The following is a 19,140-nucleotide window of genomic DNA, read 5'->3' as shown; positions in this document are numbered from 1 at the left end:
AAGAAATAAAAACTTTGAGGTTCACTGATGACATTGTAATTCTGTCAGAGACAGCAAGGCACTTGGAAGAGCAGTTGAATGGAATGGACAGTGTCTTGAAAGGAGGGTATAAGATGAACATCAACAAAAGCAAAACGAGGATAATGGAATGTAGTCGAATTAAGTCGGGTGATGCTGCGGGAATTAGATTAGGAAATGAGACACTTTAAGTAGTAAAGGAGGTTTGCTATTTGGGGAGCAAAATAACTGATGATGGTCGAAGTAGAGAGGATATAAAATGTAGACTGGCAGTGACACAGAAAGAGTTTCTGAACAAGAAAAATTTGTTAACACTGAGTAAAGATTTAAATGTCAGGAAGTCATTTCTTAAAGTATTTGTATGGAGTGTAGCCATGTATGGAAGTGAAATGTGGACAGTAAATAGTTTAGACAAGAAGAGAATTGAAGCTTTCGAAATGTGGTGCTACAGAAGAATGAAGAAGATTAGATGGGTAGATCACATAACTAATGAGGAGGTAATGAATAGAATTGGGGAGAAGAGGAGCTTATGACACAACTTGACTAGAAGAAGGGATCGGTTGGTAGGACATGTTCTGAGGCATCAATGGATCACCAATTTAGTATTGGAGGGCAGCGTGAAGGGTAAAAGTCGTAGAGGGAGACCAAGAGATGAATACACTAAGCAGATTCAGAAGGATGTAGGCTGCAGAAGGTACTGCAAGATGAAGAAGCTTGCACAGGATAGAGTAGCATGGAAAGCTGCTTCAAACCAGTCTCAGGACTGAAGACCACAACAACAACAACATTACAGTATTAAAAATTCATTTTCTATTCTTTAAATTTTCCCATGATTTACATTTTTTAATCCACTGAAAAATTTAAATGAGGGGTTTCACTACACTTTTCATGACCCTCAGAAACGAGAGGCATTCTACCCTGAATCCTTCTACCACTCCAAAAGTGGTATTCCATTGCCCACCCAATGAGTGACATATCCTGATCCATCCTGATGCCACACATATTTACAGCTCTTTTCCACATGAGTCATATACCTATTGAGGATTAAGTGCAACCTGTTCTTTACACCCAAATGGCACATCCTATCCCAATCATGCCAAAGGCGTGCCCTATCATTTTAGATCAGAGGCAAAGCCACTTGTGAAAGCAGTCATATCTTCCACTAGGTCTTCTACAGCTTTTGTACAGCCTGTGATGTGGACCTGATCACCAACCAGATAAATGGTCACCTTCAGGTTGTGGCCAAGAGCAGAGTCATTGTGAGCATCAAGCAACAGTGGTGCACTCTAAATATGAGATTTTATTACAATTATGTTTTAGCTATAAGATAAATGTATGGACTTTACTACCTATGAAGTATGTTGTGGTGATGCATATACTGTATTGCACTAACAATCTGCTGAAACAGTAGAAGTATTTCTCTCTCATTAAGATGAACAGTGCGCTGGGAGAGCATCTGAGCCAATGTTCCACCATCTGCATATTCCATTTCAATCATCAAAATGCCTTCACGTTCAAAACTTCCCAAATATCTGTAAAAGAAGCAATCATATCACATGTGCTCAAATTGATTTCAGTGTAATATACCTTGTCTAAGCTAGTGAGGAATGTTTATGAGTATTCATAAGATCTTGATTCAATGTGGAGAGTAATTTTAAATACATAAATAATGATGCAAGAGATCACAACAGTCGTTGAGATGTATAAATGCATGTGGTAGATATTACAAAGATGTGCTGTGCTAGGTGGAAGTGGGAATAACTCCTTTGTACACAGTATTAGAGTTAAGGGGTTTTCCCCAAAGCTGAGCAAATTGTGGCACAAGCGGAGACTTCTCTTGCACAGTGTATATTTTGTTGGTGTTTTGTAGCTAGCCCTTGACACAGCCAGTATACAGATTTTCTATGATACACTGAGAGCTTTCAAGGTCATTAGTTATCAAAATTAGGTTAGAAGTAGTACCCCTAGCAGCATCTACGAGTAGAGGGCTGTGAGATTTGTTGGCTGTAGAAGGAACCAAAACATAGAGATAATCTGTGGCTGTAAAACTGTAGAATTATTTTGTACCCTCCATACTGACTAGCTAAAGGGCTTCAAATATTCGAGAAATTATTATACTTGCACTGATCTCAGGGAGTCAGTAAGGACCCTCATAGAGGGTAGGAGATAGGCTTTATGGGCCCAGGATATGAGCTGTTACTGACACTTTTGAAATATCTTAGATAAACTTTGGCTTTTCAGTACAGGCATGCATGATTTGGCAACACCGTCTTCAGTGTATTGATAATTTTCTGTCAGTCTTGTTTTTCAGTGTCAAGGACACATGGATTCAGCCCAAATGGGCAGTACTGAGTTTCACATGGGAATTGATATTTAATTGATAGATGAGCTGGTCGAAGAAACTGTCTTGGTGAGGTTTGAACTGTATTATATCTGCGGAAGCTGATTGACTTTTAAGTGACTTCTTGACATTTGTATCCATGAACTCTTACCCCAAAACTTTTTTAATTTCTGAGAATGCTGAACATGTTATAAGGAGCTAGTAGGAGATTAATAATGTACATGTCCAGTACACTGATCAGATTACAGTATTTTTCTGAACGCAAGTAGACTGCTATAGGGTTTTGATCAGCAACATCAGAGTTATGAAATTTTAATTCTGTCTTATGGGTCAGATGAATGCTAGAAACAATTGACAGAAACTGTTTCACTAAAATAGTAGTGCTAAGAGATGTTATGGCTCTGCCAATTGACAGTTCTTTAACTAATAGTGGTGCAATCATAGTAGAGTTGTATGATTCCAAAAAACATGACAGGCACTGACAGTGGCATAACGCGCTGTCATAATTTTCTACTATGAAGAAGAGGAGACTGTACTAATGTGATACATGACATTAAAATGGATAATGAAGGGAAAAATACTGAGTGACCAACCATTTTTTGCATCCCTGCACAGTTTGCCTTAATCTTGAATTAAAGTGACTAATACCAATACACAGAACAAAATAATGGAGAAACTGATGCTTTTAGAGTATACATTTTAGAATGCCACATTGGATATTTGATAGTCATGATGGTATGGACTGCCATTGGATGTGATCATCTGAGACAATAAGAACGACAAATACTGCTGACAAAACACATTTATTTCTAAGGGTTGCTGCAAACTAATTCTAATATAAGCCAACAATAAAACACTAGTTATCATCACTTCTTCAGGTAGCCCATTTTTTTAGACACACTACTAACAGTGGATACCAAATTTAACTGTGTGGTATGCAGTAATATGATATAATCTCTCATTGCTTTATTATAGTTAGAATTATGACAAGAAAGATATGATTTTGGTCAAGGTCAGGTCAAATGTTATGTAAACCACTTTAAAAAATCCTGCATAATCCTTATGACTTGCATTTTTTCAGGGAATCTTTCTCAATATACTTTTGACCACAGAAAATTTCTAGGTGCAGCCATCTGTCTGCTGGAGGTAACAGCAAGTGTGTATTCTCAGTGTAGTTTACTACAGCATGATATCTATATCTCCAATCGAATCATGGGTGTTAAAATGCAATTCAATCTGCAGATGTGCCTCAAAGCATATTCTCAAGCTTAGACCAAATCCAGATTGTCACCTTACGATAATAATAGTTATGACCAAAGTAAATTTCCTGGCAAATTGATATACACCATAGAGATGTCACTTGAACATTCATTTGCTATAATGAGAAACAAAATATTGATGGTCTATCTCACGAATGGAAAAACTGGTAGAAACCGACCTTGGGGAGGATCAGTTTGGATTCCGTAGAAATATTGGAACACATGAGGCAATACTGACCTTACGACTTATCTTAGAAGAAAGATTAAGGAAAGGCAAACCTACATTTCTAGCATTTGTAGACTTAGAGAAAGCTTTTGACAATGTTGACTGGAATACTCTCTTTCAAATTCTGAAGGTGGCAGGGGTAAAATACAGGGAGCGAAAGGCTACTTACAATTTGTACAGAAACCAAATGGCAGTTATAAAGAGTCGAGGGGCATGAAAGGGAAGCAGTGGTTGGGAAGGGAGTGAGACAGGGTTGTAACCTCTCCCCGATGTTATTCAATCTGTATGTTGAGCAAGCAGTAAAGAAACAAAAGAAAAATTTGGAGTAGGTATTAAAATCCATGGAGAAGAAATAAAAACTTTGAGGTTTGCTGATGACATTGTAATTCTATCAGAGAGAGCAAAGGAGTTGGAAGAGCAGTTAAATGGAATGGACGGTGTCTTGAAAGGAGGGTATAAGATGAACATCAACAAAAGCAAAACAAGGATAATGGAATGTAGTCTAATTAAGTCGGATGATGCTGAGGGAATTAGATTAGGAAATGAAACACTTAAAGTAGTAAAAGAGTTTTGCTGTTTGGGGAGCAAAGTAACTGATGATGGTCGAAGTAGAGAAGATATAAAATGTAGACTGGCAATGGCAAGGAAAGCGTTTCTGAAGAAGAGGAATTTGTTAACATCGAGTATAGATTTAAATGTCAGGAAGTCATTTCTGAAAGTATTTGTATGGAGTGTAGCCATGTATGGAAGTGAAACATGGACGATACATAGTTTGGACAAGAAGAGAATAGAAGCTTTTGAAATGTGGTGCTACAGAAGAATGCTGAAGATTAGATGGGTAGATCACATAACTAATAACAGAGTATTGAATAGAATTGGGGAGAAGAGGAGCTTGTGGCACAACTTGACAAAAAGAAGGGACTGGTTAGTAGGACATGTTCTGAGGCATCAAGGGATCACAAATTTAGCACTGGAGGGCAGTGTGGAGGGCAAAAATCGTAGAGGGAGACCAAGGGATGAATACAGTAAGCAGATTCAGAAGGATGTAGGTTGCAGTAAGTACTGGGAGATGAAGAAGCTTGAACAGGATAGGGTGACATTGGGAGCTGCATCAAACCAGTCTCAGGACTGAAGACCACAACAACAACAACATCTCACAGTAGTTGTGCCTCATTACTAGCAGCAGCTGATGGAAACATTTTACAAATTATGGCTTAGAGGCCACCAGAGAAGAGAGATTTAGTCAGTTCGTTCTTTATTCCACAGATCAGACTCATGATAAACATTAGGTTGTGCAACATATCAACAGAGCAAACTTAAAAAACTTGTATACAACTTAAAAATATATATAAAAATAAAAAAAGGAAGTTCCAGGATGGAATAATGACAGCATTATGAAAAGGATAAATTGCTACTCACCATATAGTGGAGATGTTGAATCACAACAAGCCCATCAAAAAGATGCTAAACAACTAAGCTTTCAGCCAAAGGGCCTTCTTCTGAGGTAGACAAAATATCACACACATTCACTCAAGCATAACTCACACAAACATAACAACTGTCTCTGGCTACTGAGGCCATACAAAAATTGGTCATGTTCATGTCAGTGGTGTTTATATGAATGCATGTGACTTTGTTTTCTACTTCATAAGAAAGCCTTTTGATCAAGAGCTTACTTGTTTAGCAATCTTTTTGTTGTGCCTGTCTGTGACTCAACGCTACACTATGTGGTGAGGTAGCAATCTATCCTTTTCATAATATTGTCATACATAAAAATAATTTTTATATAGTTACATGGTAGCCATTTAGTTTTTCATAATGACTAATTATGACAAATCACCTGTATTGAAGTATTCCTCTGTGGTACAGAAGGACAGGAAAAAGGGAAGGAGAGGGAAAGACAAAATGATGTGGGTTTTAAAGGAGAGGGTAAGGAGTCATTCCAATCCCGGGAGCGGAAAGACTTACCTTAGGGGGAAAAAAGGACGGGTATACACTCGCACACACACACACATATCCATCCACACATATACAGACACAAGCAGACATATTAAAAGGCAAAGAGTTTGGGCAGAGATGTCAGTCGAGGCGGAAGTGCAGAGGCAAAGATGTTGTTGAATGACAGGTGAGGTATGAGTGGCGGCAACTTGAAATTAGCGGAGATTGAGGCCTGGTGGATAATGGGAAGAGAGGATATATTGAAGAGCAAGTTCCCATCTCCGGAGTTCGGATAGGTTGGTGTTAGTGGGAAGTATCCAGATAACCCGGACGGTGTAACACTGTGCCAAGATGTGCTGGCCGTGCACCAAGGCATGTTTAGCCACAGGGTGATCCTCATTACCAACAAACACTGTCTGCCTGTGTCCATTCATGCGAATGGACAGTTTGTTGCTGGTCATTCCCACATAGAAAGCTTCACAGTGTAGGCAGGTCAGTTGGTAAATCACGTGGGTGCTTTCACACGTGGCTCTGCCTTTGATCGTGTACACCCTCCGGGTTACAGGACTGGAGTAGGTGGTGGTGGGAGGGTGCATGGGACAGGTTTTACACCGGGGGCGGTTACAAGGGTAGGAGCCAGAGGGTAGGGAAGAAGGTTTGGGGATTTCATAGGGATGAACTAAGAGGTTAAGAAGGTTAAGTGGACGGCGAAAAGACACTCTTGGTGGAGTGGGGAGGATTTCATGAAGGATGGATCTCATTTCAGGGCAGGATTTGAGGAAGTCGTATCCCTGCTGGAGAGCCACATTCAGAGTCTGATCCAGTCCCGGAAAGTATCCTGTCACAAGTGGGGCACTTTTGTGGTTCTTCTGTGGGAGTTTCTGGGTTTGAGAGGACGAGGAAGTGGCTCTGGTTATTTGCTTCTGTACCAGGTCGGGAGGGTAGTTGCGGGATGCAAAAGCTGTTGTCAGGTTGTTGGTGTAATGGTTCAGGGATTGCGGACTGGAGCAGATTCGTTTGCCATGAAGACCTAGGCTGTAGGAAAGAGACCATTTGATGTGGAATGGGTGGCAGCTGTCATAATGGAGGTACTGTTGCGTGTTGGTGGGTTTAATGTGGACAGATGTGTGAAGCTGGCCATTGGACAGGTGGAGGTCAACGTCAAGGAAAGTGGCATGGGATTTGGAGTAGGACCAGGTGAATCTGATGGAACCAAAGGAGTTGAGGTTGGAGAGGAAATTCTGGAGTTCTTCCTCACTGTGAGTCCAGATCATGAAGATGTCATCAATAAATCTGTACCAAACTTTGGGTTGGCAGGCCTGGGTAACCAAGAAGGCTTCCTCTAAGTGACCCATGAATAGGTTGGTGTACGAGGGGACCATCCTGGCACCCATGGCTGTTCCCTTTAATTGTTGGTATGTCTGGCCTTCAAAAGTGAAGAAGTTGTGCGTCAGGATGAAGCTGGTTAAGGTAATGAGGAAAGAGGTTTTAGGTAGGGTGGCAGGTGATCAGCGTGAAAGGAAGTGCTCCATCGCAGCGAGGCCCTGGACGTGCAGGATATTTGTGTATAAGGAAGTGGCATCAATGGTTACAAGGATGGTTTCTGGGGGTGACAGATTGGGTAAGGATTCCAGGCGTTCGAGAAAGTGGTTGGTGCCCTTGATGAAGGATGGGAGACTGCATGTAATGGGTTGAAGGTGTTGATCTACGTAGGCAGAGATACGTTCTGTAGGGGCTTGGTAACCAGCTACAATGGGGCGGCCGGGATGATTGGGTTTGTGAATATTAGGAAGAAGGTAGAAGGTAGGGGTGCGGGGTGTCGGTGGGGTCAGGAGGTTGATGGAGTCAGGTGAAAGGTTTTGTAGGGGGCCTAAGGTTCTGAGGATTCCTTGAAGCTCCACCTGGACATCAGGAATGGGATTACCTTGGCAAACTTTGTATGTGGTGTGCACCCACGTGATTTACCAACTGACCTGCCTACACTGTGACGCATTCTATGTGGGAATGACCAGCAACAAACTGTCCATTCGGATGAATGGACACAGGCAGACAGTGTTTGTTGGTAATGAGGATCACCCTGTGGCTAAACATGCCTTGGTGCACGGCCAGCACATCTTGGCATAGTGTTACACCGTCCAGGTTATCTGGGTACTTCTCACTAACACCAACCTATCCGAACTCCGGAGATGGGAACTTGCTCTTCAATATATCCTCTCTTCCCATTATCCACCAGGCCTCAATCTCCACTAATTTCAAGTTGCCGCCACTCATACCTCACCTGTCATTCAACAACATCTTTGCCTCTGCACTTCCGCCTCGACTGACATCTCTGCCCAAACTCTTTGCCTTTTAATATGTCTGCTTGTGTCGGTATATGTGTGGATGGATATGTGTGTGTGTGCGCGAGTGTATACCCATCCATTTTTCCCCCTAAGGTGAGTCTTTCCGCTTCCGGGATTGGAATGACTCCTTACCCTCTCCTTTAAAACCCACATCCTTTCGTCTTTCCCTCTCCTTCCCTCTTTCCTGACGAAGCAACCGTTGGTTGCGAAAGCTAGAAATTTGTGTGTATATTTGTGTTTGTTTATGTGTCTATCGACGTGCCAGCGCTTTTGTTTGCTAAGTCACATCATCTTTGTTTTTAGACTTATAATGTAGTTGAATAGATAACAAAAATCTGCTCAGCAAGAAATGGCAGGAGATCACATGTATATAAAAGGTATTACGTATGCAAACTTTTGGAGCCACTGGTTCCTTCTTCTGATGGAAGTGTCAAAGGGGAAGGAAGAGGGGTGACGGAAAAGGACTGGAGAGGCTTAGGAAATGGGGTACAGTTTAGAAAAGTCACAGAGAACCCAGGGTCGGGGGAGACTTACCTGGCAGGAAGAAAACGAAAGTTTTTCCTTCAATCCTTCTTTCAGAAGAAGGAGCCACTGGTTCTGAAATCTTGCATAAGTAATATCTTTCCTATATGTCTGTTTTCCTCACACTGCTTTTTGAGCAGATTTTTTATTTCTCCATGGATAGACTGTCGAAGGGTTTTGTAGTTGCTAATTTCACCCCTTTCGGTGCTCAAGTTAGCTTAATTAAAGGGTAAAGCAGATCATTTTTCCTTCAACTGCTGTACTCGTAAATACCTCTGTTACTCTCAAACTCAGATAGATATTTAACCCTTAACTACTCTAGTGAAATGCTCATACTCTAATACTCTAGTGGGGTCTCGGAGGACCCAAATAAGAAAAACGAAACTGTAAATTAAGGAAATTTTATTTTGATTTGCACTTTTATCACTGAATATTATAAACATTTTTACATATTTGAGATATGAATACAAACAATTTTGGCACACTGAAAATCTGTGGTTGGGGCAAACATGTTTTGAGCCTTTTTCACACACTATTTTGGTTTTCTTGTCCACATTTCTTGTGCACATGTAGCGCATCTTGCTTTCCTCATGGGTCCTGGCTCTGAAGATGTTGAGGTAAGAGGAGTACCACCAAGTTTAACAACAACGTCTCTCAGTTCACAAGAAAGGGGTCAGACATCTCGACGTTGTATATGGGGCTTTACTAAGTCCATTCCAAGCTTTTTTAGCAATTCTCTTCTTTTTAAATCATTTGTTTCATCAAGTTGTTTGCTGCACTGAAACAAGACAGTAGCATTGACTCCTACTATGTTTAGAATGGCATAAAATACAGACATTGGTCATCTGCGTGTTCCCCTTGATAACGAATAGTTGGCGCACATTTGGTCCAGTGCGTCCACTCCTCCTTTTGTGGCATTGTAATCAATGATCATTTCAGGTTTTTTCTGTTGAGTACTAATTTTCTGATCGTGATGCATAGATGAAAGTAACACAACAGGTCGACCTTTCCGAGGAACATAAGAACAAATTGTCTTTCCTTCGTTGTGCCCAAATAATGCAGATTCAACGGGCGCAATCTATTTGGTTTGAATTCTTCTGGGATCTGTGGTTTATTTTGCTTTGGAGTGCCTAAGACAGTCAACTTTTTGGCTTCCAGTTGATCACAGAGTTCAAGTGACATGAACCAATTGTCTACTGTCACATGTCTATTGCTTCCCTCAATTGGTGCTATTAATTTCAAAACATCCTGTGTTGGGATTGATAATGTACTTTTATTTATCCATTTTCCTGTGTAAACAAATGCATTGCATAAATAGAATGTTCATGAGTCACAAAGGCACATAACTTTGAAGCCATATTTGGCTGGCTTCTTGGGCATATACATGCGAAATGTGCACCTACCACGAAAGGGTACTACAATTTCATCGATTGTCACAAACTCTCCTGGAGTATAATTCTTTTGACATTTGTCTATAAAGCGTTCCCACACATCTCTAACAGCTGCAAGTCTGTCATCAGCCTTCCTAGCATCTCTTGTAGCAGCACAATCAAATCGCAAACAAGACAAAATGAATAAAAATCTCTGAACGCTCACAGTGGCTCGAAACACATCACGACCAGTTCCATCATTAGCAAAAAGTCCAACAACATTTTCGTGATTGGATTTCATTACTCCAGATAAATAAAGCAGACCCAGAAATGCTCTCAGTTCTATTATATCTAGCAGCTTTATGAATGCTGGCTTAGGAGCTCTGTACTTGTTTGACATGTCATGTATCCTGACATTTGTATTGGTGAGTATTAGTTGCAATAAATCTTCACTAATGAACAGTTCCCAAGCAGATAATATGTCAGTTGAATCAATCATTTTTGCTTCACATTTACCACCTGGAAGATGACTAACTATATTGTGAGCACGGGTACGAGTTGTAGGAGGAGCTTCTTTTGACCACTTATAGCACTGCTTTTTTCCAAAAAAATATTTGTCAGCGGAAGGTCTAATACATGCCTCTTCATCTAATTCTTCACAACTACTTTCTGATGTAGCTTCAGAGATGGAATCATGATCACACAGTATAAATTCATCCTCATCTGCTGTGGTTTCCTCATTGTTGTTGTTGTTGTTGTTGTTGTGGTCTTCAGTCCTGAGAATGGTTTGATGCAGCTCTCCATGCTACTCTATCCTGTGCAAGCTTTTTTATCTCCCAGTACCTACTGCAACCTACATCCTTCTGAATCTGCTTAGTGCATTCATCTCTTGGTCTCCCTCTACGATTTTTACCCTCCACGCTGCCCTCCAATACTAAATTGGTGATCCATTGATGCCTCAGAACATGTCCTACCAACCGATCCCTTCTTCTGGTCAAGTTGTGCCACAAACTTCTCTTCTCCCCGATCCTATTCAATACTTCCTCATTAGTTATGTGATCTACCCATCTAATCATCAGCATTCTTCTGTAGCACCACATTTCGAAAGCTTCTATTCTGTTCTTGTCCAAACTATTTATCGTCCATGTTTCACTTCCATACATGGCTACACTCCATACGAATACTTTCAGAAATGACTTCCTGACACTTAAATCAATACTGGATGTTAACAAATTTCTCTTCTTCAGAAACGCTTTCCTTGCCATTGCCAGCCTACATTTTATATCCTCTCTACTTTGACCATCATCAGTTATTTTGCTCCCCAAATAGCAAAACTCCTTTACTACTTTAAATGCCTCATTTCCTAATCTAATTCCCTCAGCATCACCCGACTTAATTAGACTACATTCCATTATCCTTGTTTTGCTTTTGTTGATGTTCATCTTATATCCTCCTTTCAAGACACTGTCCATTCCATTCAACTGCTCTTCCAAGTCCTTTGCTGTCTCTGACAGAATTACAATGTCATCGGCGAACCTCAAAGTTTTTACTTCTTCTCCATGAATTTTAATACCTACTCTGAATTTTTCTTTTGTTTCCTTTACTGCTTGCTCAATATACAGATTGAATAACATTGGGGAGAGGCTACAACCCTGTATTACTCCCTTCCCAACCACTGCTTCCCTTTCATGTCTCTCGACTCTTATAACTGCTATCTGGTTTCTGTACAAATTGTAAATAGCCTTTAGCTCCCTGTATTTTACCCCTGCCACGTTCAGAATTTGAAAGAGAGTATTCCAGTCAACATTGTCAAAAGCTTTCTCTAAGTCTACAAATGCTAGAAACGTAGGTTTGCCTTTTCTTAATCTTTCTTCTAAGATACGTCGTAAGGTTAGTATTGCCTCACGTGTTCCAGTGTTTCTACGGAATCCAAACTGATCTTCCCCGAGGTTGGCTTCTACTAGTTTTTCCATTCGTCTGTAAAGAATTCGTGTTAGTATTTCGCAGCTGTGACTTATTAAACTGATAGTTCGGTAATTTTCACATCTGTCAACACCTGCTTTCTTTGGGATTGGAATTATTATATTCTTCTTGAAGTCTGAGGGTATTTCGCCTGTTTCATACATCTTGCTCACCAGATGGTAGAGTGTTGTCAGGACTGGCTCTCCCAAAGCCTTCAGTAGTTCCAATGGAATGTTGTCTACTCCGGGGGCCTTGTTTCGACTCAGGTCTTTCAGTGCTCTGTCAAACTCTTCACGCAGTATCATATCTCCCATTTCATCTTCATCTACATCCTCTTCCATTTCCATAATATTGTCCTCAAGTACATCGCCCTTGTAGAGACCCTCTATATACTCCTTCCACCTTTCTGCTTTCCCTTCTTTGCTTAGAACTGGGTTTCCATCTGAGCTCTTGATATTCATACAAGTCGTTCTCTTATCTCCAAAGGTCTCTTTAATTTTCGTGTAGGCAGTATCTATCTTACCCATAGTGAGATAAGCCTCTACATCCTTACATTTGTCCTCTAGCCATGCCTGCTTAGCCATTTTGCACTTCCTGTCTATCTCATTTTTGAGACGTTTGTATTCCTTTTTGCCTGCTTCATTTACTGCATTTTTATATTTTCTCCTTTCATCAATTAAATTCAATATTTCTTCTGTTACCCAAGGATTTCTACTAGCCCTCGTCTTTTTACCTACTTGATCCTCTGCTGCCTTCACTACTTCGTCCCTCAGAGCTACCCATTCTTCTTCTACTGTATTTCTTTCCCCCATTCCTGTGAATTGTTCCCTTATGGTCTCCCTGAAACTCTGTACAACCTCTGGTTCTTTCAGTTTATCCAGGTCCCATCTCCTTAAATTCCCACCTTTTTGCAGTTTCTTCAGTTTTAATCTACAGGTCATAACCAATAGATTGTGGTCAGAGTCCACATCTGCCCCTGGAAATGTCTTACAATTTAAAACCTGGTTCCTAAATCTCTGTCTTACCATTATATAATCTATCTGATACCTTTTAGTATCTCCTGGGTTCTTCCATGTATACAACCTTCTTTCATGATTCTTAAACCAAGTGTTAGTTATGATTATGTTGTGCTCTGTGCAAAATTCTACCAGGCGGCTTCCTCTTTCATTTCTTAGCCCCAATCCATATTCACCTACATCTACATCTACATCTACATCTATACTCCGCAAGCCACCTTACGGTGTGTGGCGGAGGGTACTTATTGTACCACTATCTGATCCCCCCTTCCCTGTTCCAGTCACAAATTGTGCGTGGGAAGAACGACTGCTTGTAAGTCTCCGTATTTGCTCTAATTTCTCGGATCTTTTCGTTGTGATCATTACGCGAGATATATGTGGGCGGTAGTAATATGTTGCCCATCTCTTCCCGGAATGTGCTCTCTCGTAATTTCGATAATAAACCTCTCTGTATTGCGTAACGCCTTTCTTGAAGTGTCCGCCACTGGAGCTTGTTCAGCATCTCCGTAACGCTCTCGCGCTGACTAGATGTCCCCATGACGAATCGCGCTGCTTTTCACTGGATCATGTCTATCTCTTCTATTAATCCAACCTGGTAAGGGTCCCATACTGATGAGCAATACTCAAGAATTGGACGAACAAGCGTTTTGTAAGCTACTTCTTTCGTCGATGAGTCACATTTTCTTAGAATTCTTCCAATGAATCTCAACCTGGCGCCTGCTTTTCCCACTATTTGTTTTATGTGATCATTCCACTTCAGATCGCTCCGGATAGTAACTCCTAAGTATTTTACGGTCGTTACCGCTTCCAATGATTTACCACCTATGGCATAATCGTACTGGAATGGATTTCTGCCCCTATGTATGCGCATTATATTACATTTATCTACGTTTAGGGAAAGCTGCCAGCTATGTTTCCTTCTCTCCCTTTTCCTACACTCAAATTCCAGTCACCCATGACTATTAAATTTTCGTCTCCCTTCACGATCTTAATAATTTCTTTTATTTAATTATACATTTCTTCAATTTCTTTGTCATCTGCAGAGCTAGTTGGCATATAAACTTGTACTACTGTAGTAGGTGTGGGCTTCGTATCTATCTTGGCCACAATAATGCGTTCACTATGCTGTTTGTAGTAGCTTACCCGCATTCCTATTTTCCTATTCATTATTAAACCTACTCCTGCATTACCCCTATTTGATTTTGTGTTTATAACCCTGTAGTCACCTGACCAGAAGTCTTGTTCCTCCTGCCACCGAACTTCACTAATTCCCACTATATCTAACTTCAACCTATCCATTTCCCTTTTTAAATTTTCTAACCTACCTGCCCGATTAAGGGATCTGACATTCCACGCTCCGATCCGTAGAACGCCAGTTTTCTTTCTCCTGATAACGACGTCCTCTTGAGTAGTCCCCGCCCGGAGATCCGAATGGGGGACTATTTTACCTCCGGAATATTTTACCCAAGAGGACGCCATCATCATTTAATCATACAGTAAAGCTGCATGCCCTCGGGAAAAATTACGGCTGTAGTTTCCCCTTGCTTTCAGCCGTTTGCAGTACCAGCACAGCAAGGCCGTTTTGGTTATTGTTACAAGGCCAGATCAGTCAATCATCCAGACGGTTGCCCTTGCAACTACTGAAAAGGCTGCTGCCCCTCTTCAGGAACCACACGTTTGTCTGGCCTCTCAACAGATACCCCTCCGTTGCGGTATCGCTGAGGCACGCAAGCCTCCCCACCAACGGCAAGGTCCATGATTCATGGGGGGGGGGGGTCCTCATCAGATTGCAAAAACACAGGATCATTCACTATTCTTTCCAACTCGTCATCTGTTAATGACTTCAATGATGCCATTCTGAAAAATAATGCATTCATATTCACATAACCTTAACAATTAATGTTATCATGAAAGTGTGCTGTTTTCGAAGTACACTAAGATTTCAGTCATGTAAAACACTAATTGAGGTAGTCAAAAAAACTTATGTTAATACTCTGGTGGGGTATTCTGAGACCTCTTTTCTTTATCTCACACAATAGTACTGGAAACACCGCATTCAACAATCCGCGTTAAAAGGCAGCACTTCACTGAGGATTACCAAGAACAACCATCTGTTGTTCCGTTCACATACTATGTATTGTAGTCTATTGTCTGGGGTTCTCCGGGACCCCACTAGAGCAGTTAAGGGTTAATAGCAAACTTCATAGTTGAATAAATGTATGTTGAGGCAATGGTTAGTATCCCAGATGCTTTAAGAGATACCTGCAACATGGATGTTTGTTACCTCTATACACATAATTCTAATTACTTTCTTTTGTGCAATGAATAGTTACCCAAGAATAATACACAATAAAAATTTAATTAATGAAAATATGTTAATGAATTCTATATCCCCAAAATTGGCAATTATTCTTATGGTAAAAGTAGCCAAATCTAAAAATTTTTGGAGATCTGCTACACGTTAATTTAAGTTTTCATCAACATGCAAACCTAAGAATTTATAGTTTTGTACACTGTTTATTATCTGTTGTTGATACACTAGATTAATAGGAGACAGGATATTGCGACAGCACAAAACTTAATGAACTTTGTTTTTTCAGTGTTTAAAGCTACCCTGTTTGTGCAAAACCTTTCACAAAAACATAATTTACTATTTTCTATGCTGACAATTATTTGATTCGCTTCACAACATTGCTTGTATCATCTCTAAACAGGACTAATTTTGTCTCCTGATTCAAATAAAATGCAGATCTTTAACATAAAGGAGTAACTGTAGTGGACTAATCCTGTGAGACTGTCATTGCAATCCCTCCTCATGCAGATGTTGAGGCATCCCTATTTATATTACTTGAGCAGCCTAGGATAACTTTCTGAATTCTGTTTCCTATATACAAAATGAACCAAAAATTTGCTGAAGTACATATTCCATAAAAACTTAACTTCCACACTAGAATATTATGATCGACAAAATAAATAAATCACAGAAAATCCCAGTTTGTATGTTTTATCATTTAAAGATTTAATTATGTGTTTAGTAAATGTATAAATAGCTGACTCAGTAGAACGGCCCTTTTGAAATCCAGACTGTGATCGGCTAAGTAGTCTATTACTACACAGATGGATGACAATACTAGAGTATATTATCCTATCAAAAATTTTAGGAAATTATGTAAGGAGTGTCACTAGGCAGTAATTACTGACATGTGTGGTGTCACCATTTTTGTAGTGAGGCCTAACGCCCAGAGCTAATCATGCAGTACACTGTTGACTAAGAACTTTACATATAATAGGGTTACACCTATTTAGTGTCTTGTTGAAATTATGAATGTTTACTTTTTAGACCCCTGAAGATCTTAGTTATTTCGTACAGGGATGTGGGATTAATTTCTAATTAATTAAATGTTCTCTGTATTGCTTCTTTAGTTAACTGTTTTGCTTTCTCTTCTGAACTATCTACAACAATTTCTACATCTACTCTTAAAAAGCAGTTATTAAAAACATCTGCTGCACATGCTGTTTTTCATAATGTCTCTTGAGCAGAAATAATGCCACCTTCTACATCTTTTTCCCATCTTTCTTTTAAGTGTATTCCACATATATTCAGTTATGTAATCTTATCTGTCAGTTTGAGATGAGATGTCCATACTCTTGAATTTTTTTACAACTTTTCTTAACATGTTATGGTGCTAAGAAGGTATTTCTGGGTCATTACCGTATTTACTCGAATGTAAGCCGCACTTTTTTCCGATTTTTGTAATCCAAAAAACCGCCTGCGGCTTAGAATCGAGTGCAAAGTAAGCAGAAGTTCTGAAAAACGTTGGTAGGTGCCACCACAACTAGCTTCTGCCGTCGAATATATGTAGCGCTACACAGGCATGCTTTGCAGGCACAAAGATAAATCCTGGCGCCAAAACCTCTGCGTCAGTAAATAAATAAATAAAAAAGGTGGAAGACGAGCTTTTTTCTCCGCCCCTAGTTTCGACCACTGCGTTTTATACATTATCCAACAAAGTAAATACAAATTCTGTATTGTTCATCTTCAAATGTAGCAGCATTTCAATGTACTATGAAAATCCAACTGGCAAGACTGTTTGGGATGTTTGTCAATATGGCCAACTCTACATTCTGAATTTTTTCCTACCTGTGACAAGAGATGGTTGCTAATAGGAACTTTTATGAATTGTGAATCACATGCAGTATTCTCTACACCATAAGAATAATACGAATATAAACATTTTGCCATGTATTCTTTCGGGTTTGCTGCTATCTCATTTAAATCCTGTCTGCCTAATAAACTACGAAACTAGAGTGAGGCAACAGCAAACTGTGAAGAATATACATATTATGTCATGTTTTTATTTGTATTATTCTTATGCCTAGTAGTGATACAGTCAGAAATGAAGCACGGCAATTGACTAGATTTTTAAATCTAAGATGACTCTAATTTCTGTGCAGAATGTAAAGTACTAAAGAAGCGTCTGCAAAGATTTTCAAACGGAGAAAAATTTTCGGTAAACTCTCGTTCAGAACATCTATCATGCGCAGTCTATTATTTGGTTCTAGTTGATCATTATCAAAGAAAGCAGCAGCGTAAGTAACAACAAATAGCAGTCACTTGCCATTGTCTCGCTAATAAGACGATTCCTCTCTTTTTTCTTTTTCTTTTTTAATTGTAAGCGGCGGTAGCATGCACAAAAGCAACCCATGCCGCGAGCGGTGATAGGTCATAAACATTCATTATCAGAATGCGACAAACAACACATGACAGTACAGTAATGCATTTTCAGCTTAGGGTGACATAAACACCTATAACAAAGACAACGGCACTTATCTGATCAAAGAAAAATTAACAATCAATTCAAACCAGATGAAGAATGTGAAAAAGGAAGGGTATCCATATAAATACGGACGAAGCGCCTGACGCTTAGCAATGGCTACCTGGTAAAGCTTAACTGCTAAGCTTACGACTTGAACCAAACTACTGTAGCTGTATCGTCATTCATTCGACCTAAATTGTTTCTCATATTACAATGGACCAACTTTGTTTCAATTTGGAGGTGCGGCCTAAAACTTTTTTCATCCCTTGAATTTCGAGTCTCAAATTTCAGGTGCGGCTTAGATTCGGGAAAATTTTTTTTCCTTGATTTTGAGTCTCAGTTTTCAGGTGTGGCTTAGATTCGAGTGCGGCTTAGATTCGAGTAAATACGGTATTGTTCTGGCTATTTTGTACAAATCCAAGGCTTCTTTAATGACTTGCCAGTATTATATTTAATTATCTTCTTAGGAGAGCTACATTCAAAAATGAATTCAAACTTGTTAGGAAATCTGATGAATATAGGCTTAGTATTAGGTTCATTGTACAGAGAACACCAGTCATCATTTTTCCTGCCATCTGTGAACAGAGTTAAATGTGTTGAAAGACACTATCATTTTATAAATTAGGGACTAGTGAAGTATCTAGCACAGTTCCCTGTAATGTTTCACAAGTCATGGTACCTTAGTTGGGGGATGCAGATGCCACACTAGTATTATTTCTGTTCTTGGTCATATGAACATGATCTAAGCCACATTCTTGTTGTCTAACAGAAGCCATAATGCTTTGCTTCCCTCTGTAAAACTCATGTCCTCAAAAGATTTAGATCCTAACTTGCAACATTTATTAGCTATGCTTTCTCAAAGCTGTTTAACAAACAAAAATGATCACATGCATTTAAAGTTCCTTTTTGATATCTGAACTGAACTTTACAAAGAATATTTTTATTATTACAGTGATCAATGATCCTCCTATACACAAAGTTTTCTGTGGGGTCAGAACAGTTTGCTGACAATGAGCTGGATGATAGAGGGAAACCTGTAATTTACTTCTATTTTGAAAGGTGGTTTTTCATGGGGACTGTAATATTGCTTTTCTGTTTGATATCCTGGTTGGATGTCTAGAGTTTTTGATATATGACTTTGTGGTATTTACTGCTATTAAATCCCCAAAGAGGGTTGAAGAGTATTATAGACATCAATGAGAAGTGAATTGTGTACCCAAGTATCTTTAGTAGTTTAGGTGCAAAAGTAATAATAAACAATTTATCCATAATGGTCAAATGTTGATATTAAAATGTTGAGCAGTTAGGTTCAGTTCATATAAGAAAAAT

The 19,140-nt window shown here is 39.6% G+C and overlaps 1 protein-coding gene across 3 annotated transcripts in view; it reads right to left on the bottom strand.

Annotated features, from left to right (window-relative positions):
• Window positions 1-19,140, bottom strand: part of LOC124607401 (serine/threonine-protein kinase Nek8) — a 317,572-nt gene that overhangs the window by 258,068 nt on the left and 40,364 nt on the right. For 2 of the 3 annotated variants that reach the window (XM_047139723.1, XM_047139724.1), the window contains exon 6: window positions 1,368-1,550. The exons of the other annotated variant lie outside the window; for it this stretch is intronic. In XM_047139723.1, the coding sequence (XP_046995679.1) occupies window positions 1,368-1,550 (183 nt within the window). The remainder of the gene's footprint in view (window positions 1-1,367; window positions 1,551-19,140) is intronic. 3 annotated transcript variants of the gene reach the window in all.

The sequence above is a fragment of the Schistocerca americana genome, chromosome 3 (genome assembly GCF_021461395.2).
Source record: "Schistocerca americana isolate TAMUIC-IGC-003095 chromosome 3, iqSchAmer2.1, whole genome shotgun sequence".
NCBI lineage: Eukaryota > Metazoa > Arthropoda > Insecta > Orthoptera > Acrididae > Schistocerca > Schistocerca americana.
The sequence above is the reverse complement of the archived record's forward strand: the minus strand, read 5'-3'. Positions and strand labels throughout refer to the sequence as shown.